General features: G+C 48.9%; 1 protein-coding gene across 1 annotated transcript in view; it reads left to right on the top strand.

The window, feature by feature from the left end:
- The window catches only part of SPMIP8 (sperm microtubule inner protein 8), a 29,926-nt gene that overhangs the window by 1,200 nt on the left and 16,193 nt on the right, over positions 1-12,533 (top strand). The window contains exons 2-5 of the mRNA XM_068261139.1: positions 3,997-4,197; positions 10,881-10,942; positions 11,017-11,188; positions 11,888-11,949. Coding sequence (XP_068117240.1) covers positions 4,014-4,197; positions 10,881-10,942; positions 11,017-11,188; positions 11,888-11,949 — 480 coding nt within the window. The 5' untranslated portion in view covers positions 3,997-4,013. The remainder of the gene's footprint in view (positions 1-3,996; positions 4,198-10,880; positions 10,943-11,016; positions 11,189-11,887; positions 11,950-12,533) is intronic.

Below are 12,533 nucleotides of genomic sequence, written 5' to 3'. Positions count from 1 at the left end.
GCTAATCGCTATATATCTCCTCCTCCTGCTCATTATATATCTACCCTGTCTGGCTGCCAAATGGCAAGTCCCCCAGCTAATCGCTATATATCTCTTACTACTGATCATTATATATCTACCCTGTCTGGCTGCCAAATGGCAAGTCCCCCAGCTAATCACTATATATCTCCTACTACTGATCATTATATATCTACCCTGTCTGGCAGCCAAATGGCAAGTCCCCCAGCTAATCACTATATATCTCCTCCTCCTGCTCATTATATATCTACCCTGTCTGGCTGCCAAATGGCAAGTCCCCCAGCTAATCGCTATATATCTCCTCCTCCTGCTCATTATATATCTACCCTGTCTGACTGCCAAATGGCAAGTCCCCCAGCTAATCACTATATATCTCCTCCTCCTGCTCATTATATATCTACCCTGTGTGGCTGCCAAATGGCAAGTCCCCCAGCTAATCACTATATATCTCCTACTACTGATCATTATATATCTACCCTGTGTGGCTGCCAAATGGCAAGTCCCCCAGCTAATCGCTATATATCTCTTACTACTGATCATTATATATCTACCCTGTCTGGCAGCCAAATGGCAAGTCCCCCAGCTAATCGCTATATATCTCTTACTACTGATCATTATATATCTACCCTGTCTGGCAGCCAAATGGCAAGTCCCCCAGCTAATCGCTATATATCTCCTCCTCCTGATCATTATATATCTACCCTGTGTGGCTGCCAAATGGCAAGTCCCCCAGCTAATCACTATATATCTCCTACTACTGATCATTATATATCTACCCTGTCTGGCAGCCAAATGGCAAGTCCCCCAGCTAATCACTATATATCTCTTACTACTGATCATTATATATCTACCCTGTCTGGCTGCCAAATGGCAATTCCCCCAGCTAATCGCTATATATCTCCTACTACTGATCATTATATATCTACCCTGTCTGACTGCCAAATGGCAAGTCCCCCAGCTAATCACTATATATCTCCTCCTCCTGCTCATTATATATCTACCCTGTCTGGCAGCCAAATGGCAAGTCCCCCAGCTAATCGCTATATATCTCTTACTACTGATCATTATATATCTACCCTGTCTGGCTGCCAAATGGCAAGTCCCCCAGCTAATCGCTATATATCTCTTACTACTGATCATTATATATCTACCCTGTCTGGCTGCCAAATGGCAAGTCCCCCAGCTAATCGCTATATATCTCTTACTACTGATCATTATATATCTACCCTGTCTGGCTGCCAAATGGCAAGTCCCCCAGCTAATCGCTATATATCTCTTACTACTGATCATTATATATCTACCCTGTCTGGCTGCCAAATGGCAAGTCCCCCAGCTAATCACTATATATCTCTTACTACTGATCATTATATATCTACCCTGTCTGGCTTCCAAATGGCAAGTCCCCCAGCTAATCGCTATATATCTCTTACTACTGATCATTATATATCTACCCTGTCTGGCTGCCAAATGGCAAGTCCCCCAGCTAATCGCTATATATCTCTTACTACTGATCATTATATATCTACCCTGTCTGGCTGCCAAATGGCAAGTCCCCCAGCTAATCGCTATATATCTCTTACTACTGATCATTATATATCTACCCTGTCTGGCTTCCAAATGGCAAGTCCCCCAGCTAATCGCTATATATCTCTTACTACTGATCATTATATATCTACCCTGTCTGGCTGCCAAATGGCAAGTCCCCCAGCTAATCGCTATATATCTCTTACTACTGATCATTATATATCTACCCTGTCTGACTGCCAAATGGCAAGTCCCCCAGCTAATCGCTATATATCTCCTACTACTGATCATTATATATCTACCCTGTCTGGCTGCCAAATGGCAAGTCCCCCAGCTAATCGCTATATCTCCTTCTCCTCCTGCTCATTATATATCTACCCTGTCTGGCTGCCAAATGGCAAGTCCCCCAGCTAATCGCTATATATCTCCTACTACTGATCATTATATATCTACCCTGTCTGGCTGCCAAATGGCAAGTCCCCCAGCTAATCGCTATATCTCCTTCTCCTCCTGCTCATTATATATCTACCCTGTCTGGCTGCCAAATTGCAAGTCCCCCAGCTAATCGCTATATATCTCCTACTACTGATCATTATATATCTACCCTGTGTGGCTGCCAAATGGCAAGTCCCCCAGCTAATCACTATATATCTCCTCCTCCTGCTCATTATATATCTACCCTGTCTGACTGCCAAATGGCAAGTCCCCCAGCTAATCGCTATATATCTCTAACTACTGATCATTAAATATCTACCCTGTCTGGCTGCCAAATGGCAAGTCCCCCAGCTAATCGCTATATATCTCTTACTACTGATCATTATATATCTACCCTGTCTGGCTTCCAAATGGCAAGTCCCCCAGCTAATCACTATATATCTCTTACTACTGATCATTATATATCTACCCTGTCTGGCTGCCAAATGGCAAGTCCCCCAGCTAATCGCTATATATCTCTTACTACTGATCATTATATATCTACCCTGTCTGACTGCCAAATGGCAAGTCCCCCAGCTAATCGCTATATATCTCTTACTACTGATCATTAAATATCTACCCTGTCTGGCTGCCAAATAGCAAGTCCCCCAGCTAATCGCTATATATCTCTTACTACTGATCATTATATATCTACCCTGTCTGGCTTCCAAATGGCAAGTCCCCCAGCTAATCACTATATATCTCCTACTACTGATCATTATATATCTACCCTGTCTGGCTGCCAAATGGCAAGTCCCCCAGCTAATCGCTATATCTCCTTCTCCTCCTGTTCATTATATATCTACCCTGTCTGGCTGCCAAATGGCAAGTCCCCCAGCTAATCGCTATATATCTCCTCCTCCTGCTCATTATATATCTACCCTGTCTGGCTGCCAAATGGCAATTCCCCTAGCTAATCGCTATATATCTCTTACTGATACTCTTTGGCCTCGATTCATATTCACATTTACTCACTAAATTTCAATTTCCCCAGGTAATATATATATATATATATATATATACATATTTTATTATTTTTTTTTACCCTAAAACGTGTTTTGTATTGACTCTAAACTTTATTCTCATCCTTTACATTAATATATGTCTGTCTTTTAAATGTTATTATGAAATAAAACTGATGATAGAAAGAACCAACATGGTTTGAACGATAAAACATCTTTTGCTTTTGAATTATTTGTGATATTCGTAACAAGGGGTGTGGCTTGGCATGGTTAGAAATGGAGCAGGGGCGCGTCTTGAAGTGTCGCTCTATACAGTTCCCTGGTGTCTAGTGCTTTACCCATCCCTCCCTCATATGGGAGCACACGACCGCTCTGGGACACAGGAAGAGGGAGGAGCCTGCACAGACATGGGAGGAGTTGGAAAAGGGAGGGAGTGGGTGGAGCACAAGCGTGGCCAAACATAATGCAGCAAAGTGGGGAAAGCACTTGCGGACCTGCGAGGCAGAGTTTGATATCTCTGGGCAGCACAGTGGCGTAGTGGTTAGCGCTCTCTCCTTGCAGCGCTGGGTCCCTGGCTCAAATCCCGGCCAGGTCAAATTCTGCAAAAAGTTTGTATGTTCTGCCCATGTCTGCGTGGGTTTCCTCCGGGCACTCCGGTTTCCTCCCACATCCCAAAAACATACTGATAAGTTAATTGGCTTCCCCCTAAATTGGCCCTAGACTACAAAATATACACTACATGATACTTACATAGACATAGGACTCTGGTAGGGATTAGATTGTGAGCTCCTCTGAGGACAGTTAGTGACAAAACAATATTCTTTGTACAGCGCTGCGGAAGATGTTGGGGCTATATAAATACTAAATAATAATATCTATAGTAAAGTATTCCAAATTTAAGTGACCAGCATTTTTACTATTGGCAGCTCCTGTGCGCCCAAATGAATGCAGCAGCGTTGCTATAGGTACTCATGCGAGGTGGCATTCTGTAACCAGATTGTGGACACTTTCTTTCCAGGTGCGCATCATCCTGCCATGGCGCTGTCACACAGCAGTCAGCGGCACTGGTCAGCCGGGGGATCACCTGCGTACAAGCTGGCGGGAGTGAAGCATACCCTGTACCACCCGCAGCTGCCCACCTTACGCAGGATGGAAATGGACAGTATGGCACACAAGCTGAGCGAGGAGCACTCCAGGAACAGCACCCCCTGTGTGCCGGGTGAGAGAGATGCACCACCCCCTACCCAGCGTACCCACCACTAGAACAAGCGGGCAGGCAAATGTGGGAACGCAGGCGACGCTTTATTATAGCAAAATGGCGACATTTCATTGTATTGGGTTTTAGTAAAGCTGTGTACACACATCCAATGTTGATTGGCCAATGTCGCCACTTCCGTGTACTATGACAGCTTACCTACACAATCTGCTCATAGTATTCAATATCTGTTGGCCCTGTTGGTTGGTAATAAAACTGATCAGTTATTGGCCAATCAAAATTGAAAGAGTGTTTAAGGATATTCCACATTTGTTTTTGTTTTTTCCAGTTTCATCCTTCTTTCAGGGTCTGTTCACACCTACGATGTTTTTGCATTTTTTTAAGCGCCGGCGATTTTGAAAATCGCCCAAAAAGCGATTGTGCAACGATTCCCTATGAGAGTGTACACATGTAAGTGGTTCGATTCCGATCCGCTCACCAAAACACTGCCTGTACCATTTTTGGTGCAATTTCCCTATAATGGCAGGTATAAGGAAATCGCAAAACGCTTGAAAAAACGCCTGGTATAGCGACTTCCCCAGCACTTTTAAGAATAAATACATTGTATTTATTCTTTTCAGCCTCATCTACACGGGTAGATGAGGCTGCGATCCGGCGGCTCGATTAGCCGCCGGATCGCCTCTTCCGCGTACCCGCGCGTGCCCGCCGTGTCCCCGCTCGCCGCGTGTGCGCCGCATATGATTCCCCGCTCGTCCCCACCGGCGCCGCTTATCTTCCGCTCGATTCCCTGCCATTGTCCCCTCGCGGTGGAGAGATCCGTCCTGTCGCATCAGCGGCTCGATTGATAAGGAACATCGCGGCTGCATCTACGAGTGTAGATGCGGCTTTCCAGGTCAAAGAGTTCACTTCCATCCTGACTTGCATCAGGAAGTGAAAAAACAAATCGCTCTGCAAAAGGGCTTTGAAAAGCCCTTTACACAAAATCGCAACGTGCAAGTAAGCGCCGGGAGAGGGAAAAAATCGTGCAAATAATCGAAAATTGCTGTCGTCAACGATTTCGATTTTAGATGTGAACAAAGCCTAAAGAGACACTGAACAGTGAAAAAAAAATCTGGACTTACCTGGCACTCCCTCGAGTCCCCTGTAGCCCGCAAGGTCCCTCTGCATCCTCCAGTAGGTGAGCGACTTTGGTCAAAGTCGCACATGAGGAGCAATCGTGCACCTATTGCTGTAAGTGCTCTGTGCATGTGAGTTTCTTGAAAGACTCAACCGTGCATGCGCAGGACATCTACAGCAACAAGTGCGTGATCACACCGGGTGCGCAGATGGGTAGTGTAGTGTAGCTGGTGTAGCTGTGCAATGTAGCATAGAGAGACAGCTCGGGGGTAGAATGTCAACATGACGCCCCTGCTCCATGGACACACCCAGGTTTCGTATCTTTTTCTTCTAAACCCAGGTGCGTCTTATGGTCTGAAAAATATGGTCAATTTTTACAGCTTGAAAATTGACTAATCAAATCCCACCAAGGTTTAATCTGAGTGGTCTATTTTTAATCTGCATAAATTTACATACAGAATTTGCATAACCCTGCATCAGTTCAGAATTATTTGCATACCAGTAACCAGTGAGAGTCATGCCATTCTGACTGCAGAGAAAGTGTCATTTAGAGCCCTTGGTTCCTAGCCCATACAGTGAGAAAAGAGAAAAGGAACACAGGCAAGTTCTATGTAGGATTGGAACTGTACAGACAGATTCATCTCACCAAGGGGGGTATACACAAAAGTACGGTAAGCTTTATGTGCGCCGACAGTGCATGTACAGTCCACTGGGATTTACACAAACCACATAACATGTATTATGGAAATAGCATAACTGCCATTATACACGCCTCGTTTATGTTGATGTTATAGCGCCCGTTACTGGCTAACTTATGAAGTCTGTGTACCTTCTGGTAGTCTTTATGTGTGCTGTCTGTGTATGTTTGCCATACTTTTCACAGGGCTGTGGAGTTGGAGTCGGAGTCGAGGAGTCGGAGCCATTTTGGATACCTGGAGTCGGAGTCGGTGGTTTCATAAACTGAGGAGTCGGATAATTTTTGTAACAAATCCACAGCCTTGTAAGTGTTAGACCTGGTTCACATTTGCTTTTGCTAACAGAACTGTCTGTACGGTTCCGTTGGCCAATCCGCTGCACAGACAAAGAAAATGCAGCAGGGTCCAATTTTCTGGACCATTTTGCTCAGCGGAACGGAAAAGGAAGGATTTGCAGCACAATAGGAACCTATTGAAAACGGACGTTTTATAGCACACTGGCTGCAAAAACAGACCATTTTCCCGGATCCAGATGTCTGAATCTGCAGCAGATGTGAACCGGGCCTTAGACTAAGGAGTCGGAGTTGAGGAGTCAGAGCCATTTTTGGTACCCGGAGTCGGAGTCGGATTCGGAGGTTTCATAAGGGGTCGGAGTCGAATGATCTTTGTACGGACTCCACAGCCCTGCTTCTTCATGCAGGGCCCATTATAGTGACATTAGGGCCCGGAGCAAAAATTAGCCCAGGAGGCCCACATACGAAGCATTAGGATAGGAGGCAGTAGTGGCTGGATGGTGTAATGGTTAAGGGCTCTGCCTCTGACGTAGGAGACCTGGGTTCGAACCTTGGCTCTGTTCAGTAAACCAGCACCTATTCAGTAGGAGACCGTGGGCAAGTCTCCCTAACACTGCTACTGTCTATAGAGCGCCCCCTTGTGGCTGCAGCTCCGGCCTATCACTGCTACTGCCTATAGAGCACCCCCTAGTGGCTGCAGCTCTGGCCTAACACTGCTACTGCCTATAGAGCACCCCCTAGTGGCTGCAGCTCTGGCCTAACACTGCTACTGCCTATAGAGCACCCCCAAGTGGCTGCAGCTCTGGCCTAACACTGCTACTGCCTATAGAGCGCCCCCCTAGTGGCTGCAGCTCTGGCCTAACACTGCTACTGCCTATAGAGCGCGTCCTAGTGGCTGCAGCTCTGGCCTAATACTGCTACTGCCTATAGAGCACTCCCTAGTGGCTGCAGCTCCAGCCTAACACTGCTACTGCCTATAGAGTGCCCCCTAGTGGCTGCAGCTCTGGCCTAACACTGCTACTGCCTATAGAGCGCCCACTAGTGACTGCAGCTCTGGCCTAACACTGCTACTGCCTATAGAGCTCCCCCTAGTGGCTGCAGCCCTGGTCTAACTCTGCTACTGCCTATAGAGCGCCCCCTAGTGGCTGCAGCTCTGGCCTAACACTGCTACTGCCTATAAAGCACCCCCTAGTGGCTGCAGCGCTGGCCGAACACTGCTACTGCCTATAGAGCGCCCCCTAGTGGCTGCAGCTCTGGCCTAACACTGCTACTGCCTATAGAGCGCCCCCTAGTGGCTGCAGCTCTGGCCTAACACTGCTACTGCCTATAGAGCACCCCCTAGTGGCTGCAGCTCTGGCCTAACACTGCTACTTCCTATAGAGCACCCCCTAGTGGCTGCAGCGCTGGCCGAACACTGCTACTGCCTGTAGATCTCCCCCTAGTGGCTGCAGCTCTGGCCTAACACTGCTACTGCCTATAGAACACCCCCTAGTGGCTGCAGCTCTGGCCTAACACTGCTACTGCCTATAGAGCGCCCCCTAGTGGCTGCAGCTCTGGCCTAACACTGCTACTGCCTATAGAGCACCCCCTAGTGGCTGCAGCGCTGGCCGAACACTGCTACTGCCTGTAGATCTCCCCCTAGTGGCTGCAGCTCTGGCCTAACACTGCTACTGCCTATAGAGCGCCCCCTAGTGGCTGCAGCTCTGGCCTAACACTGCTACTGCCTATAGAGCACCCCCTAGTGGCTGCAGCTCTGGCCTAACACTGCTACTGCCTATAGAACACCCCTGCCTAGTGGCTGCAGCTCTGGCCTAACACTGCTACTGCCTATAGAGTGCCCCCTAGTGGCTGCAGCTCTGGCCTAACACTGCTACTGCCTACAGAGCGCCCCCTAGTGGCTGCAGCTCTGGCCTAACACTGCTACTGCCTATAGAGCACCCCCTAGTGGCTGCAGCTCTGGCCTAACACTGCTACTGCCTATAGAGCCTCCCTAGTGGCTGCAGCTCTGGCCTAACACTGCTACTGCCTATAGAGCGCCCCCTAGTGGCTGCAGCTCTGGCCTAACACTGCTACTGCCTATAGAGCGCCCCCTAGTGGCTGCAGCTCTGGCCTAACACTGCTACTGCCTATAGAGCACGCCCTAGTGGCTGCAGCTCTGGCCTAACACTGCTACTGCCTATAGAGCGCCCCCTAGTGGCTGCAGCTCTGGCCTAACACTGCCACTGCCTATAGAGCGCCCCCTAGTGGCTGCAGCTCTGGCCTAACACTGCTACTGCCTATAGAGCACGCCCTAGTGGCTGCAGCTCTGGCGTAACACTGCTACTGCCTATAGAGCGCGTCCTAGTGGCTGCAGCTCTGGCGCTTTGAGTCCACCAGGAGAAAAGCGTGATATAAGTGTTTGTTTGTTTTTATTTCTGAAAATCCCCCCGCCCCACGGCACCTTGAGTTGGCCGCCGGCCACCCCAGGTCTCCCCCAAATTCTATAGTGGTCCTTGGCGGGCCCCCGCAGTTTTCAGCTGCAGAGCGACTGACCTGCCCGAAATGGCACACTCCGCCATTACTCCGCATACTCCCGTCCTCATCCTTGCGGGGGCACCACCAGAGGCGGAGCTAGGGGTTTTCAGCATCCGGAGTCAGTGTTTGCGCCCCCTGGTGACAAGGTGTGAGCCATAAGGAGGTCCATCATGCTTTCCCAGAGAGGTTTGAGTTTTGGAATCATTTCCTGCATGTCCGATCTACACCTGATTAAGAACAGGATCGATTTTCAGATCAGCACTGCACAAAATCCATCAGTTCTCTGTCAGTAGCAGATCGGACATGCCGGAAAGTATTGATTTGTCCCATCCATCTGGCAGGAGATTGCATGGTGTGTACCGGGCATTGGAGAGTTGGGAGATACTCAGAAATACATGTGATCTACTTTGCTGATGAAAACATGTCAAGCGCTGATTACAGCAGGGAGATAAAATACAACAAATCTTCGGGGCAGAGAGCAGGAGGAAGCGGGGAGGAGATTGGATCCTTCCACCGGCTTCCATAGACTCTTTGGGGGCGGATCAGGGAAAGTAAAACCTGTAACTCCGCCCCCCAGATGCTGCACCCAGGGACAGATGTTCCCCTTAACCCCCCCCCCCATAGCTACTCCTCTGGGTGCCTCTCCTTCATAACCCAGCGCACGTTTTGCGTAATAACATGCCGCCGGCTGATCACTGAGAAGATGAGGACAGTTTGGGTGAAGACGGGACTGTATGGAGTATGGAGGAGCCGCTACACTGCAGAGAACGGCGCAGGAGCCCCGGGCCCCACTATATAGTTAAAGAGGAACTGTCGCAAAAATTTAAAAATGTAAAACACATACAAATAAGAAGTACGTTTCTCCCAGAGTAAAATGAGCCATAAATTACTTCTCTCCTATGTTGCTGTCACTTACAGTAAGTAGTAGAAATCTGACATTACAGACAGGTTTTGGACTAGCCCATTTTCTCATAGGGGGGTGTGCAGCAAGCAGGGAGGCTGGTCAGCATCTTTTTATTAATCATTTTCAGAGAATGTCTTTATAAAGAATAAAGTCCATGCTGAGAATCCCCCATGAAGAGATGGACTAGCCCTACGGGTTGGGGGGACTGGAAGCTCTTGGAGCCCCTGGGGCAATTGCCCAGGATGCCCTTGGTGAGCATCAGCCCTGCTTTCATGCAAACACTTCCATGACACGTCACTTCAGAGCCCCTCAAAGGACTTCTTCTGCAAAGTGGGGAGGCATGATGACATAGCGGTTAGCACTCTTGCCTTGCAGTGCTGGGTCCCCGGTTTGAATCCCAGCCAGGTCAACATCTGCATGGAGTTTGTATGTTCTGTTCTCCCTGTGTTTGTGTGGGTTTCCTCCGGGCACTCCGGTTTCCTCCCACATCCCTAAGACATAGAGATAAGTTAATTGGCTTCCCCCTAGACTACGATACATACAGTACACAGACATACTGTGTGACTATGGTACAGAGGCGTAGCTAGGGTTTTCAGCGCTCGGGGACAACGTTTTTGCGCCCCTACTCTGGACAAAATGGGCGTGGCCACACATCAAAACTTGGTCATGGGTGGAGTCAAAAGTTATTTAGCTATATGTGCCCCCCTTACCCCATTCAGATAGCCAGATGTCCCGCCCTAAAATAGCCAAATGTGTTCCCCTCTAGATAGCCAGATGTGCCCCTTCTTCACCCTGTTTAGATAGCCAGATGTGCCCCCTTTTGATAGCCTTATTCTGCTGCTGGTAACGCCTCTGCAGAGGGAAGGAGAGAAGCGGGGGCACTTCGGGCAGCCAGCGGGCCACCTCTCATACACGTGGGGATGCAATGGCCGTGCTGAGTGCCCTTTACAGTGCTGGGCCCGGGCCGGGGACATATGTCTCTCCTTGCCCAATGATAGCTACTCCTCTGCTATGGTAGGAACAAGATTGTGAGCCCCTCTGAGGGACAGTTAACTGACAAGACATTATATCCTCTGTACAGCGCTGTGTAATATGTTGGCGCTATATAAATACTTAAATACATAAATTAAAAAAGTTCTGACTCACCATCTTTATCTTTATCAGAAACCTTTCATCAAGCCAGATTCACAACCTACGGCACAGCGGGACATCGGCTGCCATCACTGGTGAGTGCGTCGCGGACCGAGGAGCCGTCCTTCTACAGACACACGTTCTCTAACAGTCGCTCTTTCCGTCTCAGGACATCACCGACACCGGCAGGCAGGTCACTGAGCACTGCAGATCGGGGTCCATGGGGCAGATCCCTGGGGTGACACGAGAGGGTTGTCCGAGCCTGACTGAAGCCGCGGTGGACTGGTCGCGGTGCGTCTCGTCCTGTGGCGAGTTCCAGCTGAGAGACCTGAAGAAACACGGTAAGATGAACGTCCTTCCTTATTATACATTGCTTACATAGAATCAGCCGCATTCCTACTAATAAAACAGTGCTGAGCTCGAATTTCACGTCATCGTAATCTCACATTGAAATTTGCAATTACGGTGCAAAATCGTAATGCAAAACTTCAAGCAAATTTGTAATTCATTTTGTGCATAACGTTTTTCACAATTTACGCAAAAAATTGTTTACAAAGGCCGTGTACGTAATTTCGCGTAACATGCTAAATTTACAAATGGATAACGCAAAATAAATTCAATTTTGAAATCATAATTGCTCATCTTCATACAAAATTTTGCGTAATTCATGACTAATAAATAGGAAATGAAGGGAAGTATCACTTAGCTGGGTCTTCAACCAGCCCTTTGTAGCCGACCTCTGCCTGCGCTGGTACTCACCGATCCACCGTTCTACCGCCGCGGCTTAGTTTCGTTTTACACCTACTGGAAGTCGGCGGGCCACTGTGCCTGCGCGGCCCTCGCCATGCGTAGCTTCGCTCGCATTCCTGTCTGCAATAGCGTTCTGTGCTATGCTGTGGAGGCCTGAAGGACTACCCGGCCTGGAAGACGCCCCAGGTAAGTAAATCTCAACTCTTTTTACCCCACCTGTGACTTCCTGTACTGGTCTGTCAACTGTCGCCCAAAACACTTCATAACTCACATTTTTCTCCCCTGCCCAGTTTTAGGGTACAGTGGATACGCCGTGCGCCACCTGTCCCCCAGCGTGACGAGTTCCTGGAAGGTAAGAGAAATGGCCTGTGTTACATCTCACTTATACATTACACCAATCCCTGAGGCTGGAGCCTCTCTCACCTCTGCCTCGCCCTGCAGCTCACTTATACATTACACCAATCCCTGAGGCTGGAGCCTCTCTCACCTCTGCCTCACCCTGCAGCTCACTAATACATTACACCAAGCCCTGAGGCTGGAGCCTCTCTCACCTCTGCCTCGCCCTGCAGCTCACTAATACATTACACCAAGCCCTGAGGCTGGAGCCTCTCTCACCTCTGCCTCGCCCTGCAGCTCACTAATACATTACACCAAGCCCTGAGGCTGGAGCCTCTCTCACCTCTGCCTCGCCCTGCAGCTCACTAATACATTACACCAAGCCCTGGGGCTGGAGCCTCTCTCACCTCTGCCTTGCACTGCAGCTCACTAATACATTACACCAAGCCCTGACGCTGGAGCCTCTCTCCCCTCTGCCTCGCCCTGCAGCTCACTAATACATTACACCAAGCCCTGAGGCTGGAGCCTCTCTCCCCTCTGCCTCGCCCTGCAGCTCACTAATACATTACACCAAGCCCTGAGGCTGGAGCCTCTCTCCCC

The sequence above is a fragment of the Hyperolius riggenbachi genome, chromosome 11, assembly GCF_040937935.1.
Source record: "Hyperolius riggenbachi isolate aHypRig1 chromosome 11, aHypRig1.pri, whole genome shotgun sequence".
Lineage (NCBI taxonomy): Eukaryota > Metazoa > Chordata > Amphibia > Anura > Hyperoliidae > Hyperolius > Hyperolius riggenbachi.
Note: the sequence above shows the minus strand (reverse complement) of the source record. Positions and strands in the feature narration are given on the sequence as shown.